The 1182-nt window shown below is 53.6% G+C and overlaps 1 protein-coding gene across 1 annotated transcript; it reads right to left on the bottom strand.

The window, feature by feature from the left end:
- Positions 1–163: 163 nt before the first annotated feature.
- Pmar_PMAR008304 (hypothetical protein) lies at positions 164–1167 on the bottom strand (the record flags this gene model as incomplete). Its single annotated transcript, XM_002782797.1, has 2 exons — positions 164–725; positions 773–1167. Coding segments are annotated over 2 exons (957 nt in total), but the record flags the coding sequence as incomplete, so codon positions are not given.
- Between the last annotated feature and the right edge of the window lie 15 nt (positions 1168–1182).

The following is a 1182-nucleotide window of genomic DNA, read 5'->3' as shown; positions in this document are numbered from 1 at the left end:
AACTCATCTGAATCTTGTCTGATCAAAGCTAGCTGTAGTTGTCTAGTAGAACTGTCCGGTTTGGGAAGGGACAGTGACCGTTTAGGAGGCTGACAGACAGTAGCCACTCTGAACGACTTGACCTGAGACGATACTCACGTAGCGAGTACGCAGACCGACACACCTGCAAACACCACAGCTTGCCCTTCTTATCTGTGAGGACGTCCACGACTATCCACTCTAACTTTAGCATGAAGTAGTTCTCGGAAAATTTGAGCATTCTCTCAGCCACTTCGGCTGCATCCTCGAGGGCCTTCCCACTGCTTCGTTTGGCTACAACGAGGCCACCAGGGACGGACGTGTCGGTAGATGCGCAGTATTGTTGTGTCAAGTCACCGTGAGCCTTGCCACTCGTTGCCTCGAGTTCAGAGGGGCAGTAGCCGTTCGCGATGGAGTAGCCCACAGGCTTCCTCGGATATTTGCATCGATAGCAGACTCTCGTTATGCATGCCTGCTCTCCTGGGCCTTTGATGAACTTCTGTAGAATTTGGGTGGACTGACCACCCCCGGCTTCCTGTAGCCTCACAAGGGCATTTGTGACGGTTAGTGCCGTAGTAGAAGTACGTTTGAGATGGCTGTTCGCACCATAGGAACGCTGCTTGAAAACGAACGCGGGAATGTTTCCATCGGACGCTTCCTCAAGCTTGGAGATTCGGAGTGCTTCTTCTTCTCGATCGAAATCGTATCTGGCCAGATCCGTCCTCGAGAGGAATCTCTCATACTGCGCGCTCACTTCACAGTGATTCCCTTCTTCCTGGAGGTGACGCTGTTGAACAAGTACGTGTCCAGTCCACAGAAGCACCAGGTTTTGGGCCACCGAACGCGCAGATTGGCGAGCATCATTTGCATGCGTTCGAAGCTTCTGAACTGGACGAGAGATCCCAGATAGTCCACACCAGGGCTCATCGGGAAGGAGTCGTAGTAGTCGGCAGAGGCCGCAGGAGGCGCGAAGTGGATCTTCTCGAGGAACTTTACATCTTTGCCCTTCACCGACGATGGCCCCTCCCGCTTGAGCAGAGCGAGAATGCTTGGGGCCGCTTTCTTAGTGGGCTGGAAAGATTCGGGCAGATCTGTGAGGAAGGTTACCCCATGGGTCGGCGATGCATTGTCCTCAGTGACAGGGGGCATCAATACACAACGCTG

This window comes from Perkinsus marinus (genome assembly GCF_000006405.1).
Source record: "Perkinsus marinus ATCC 50983 genomic scaffold scf_1104296938200, whole genome shotgun sequence".
Taxonomy (NCBI): Eukaryota; Perkinsozoa; order Perkinsida; family Perkinsidae; genus Perkinsus; species Perkinsus marinus.
This window is presented reverse-complemented; position numbering and strand designations above follow the sequence as displayed.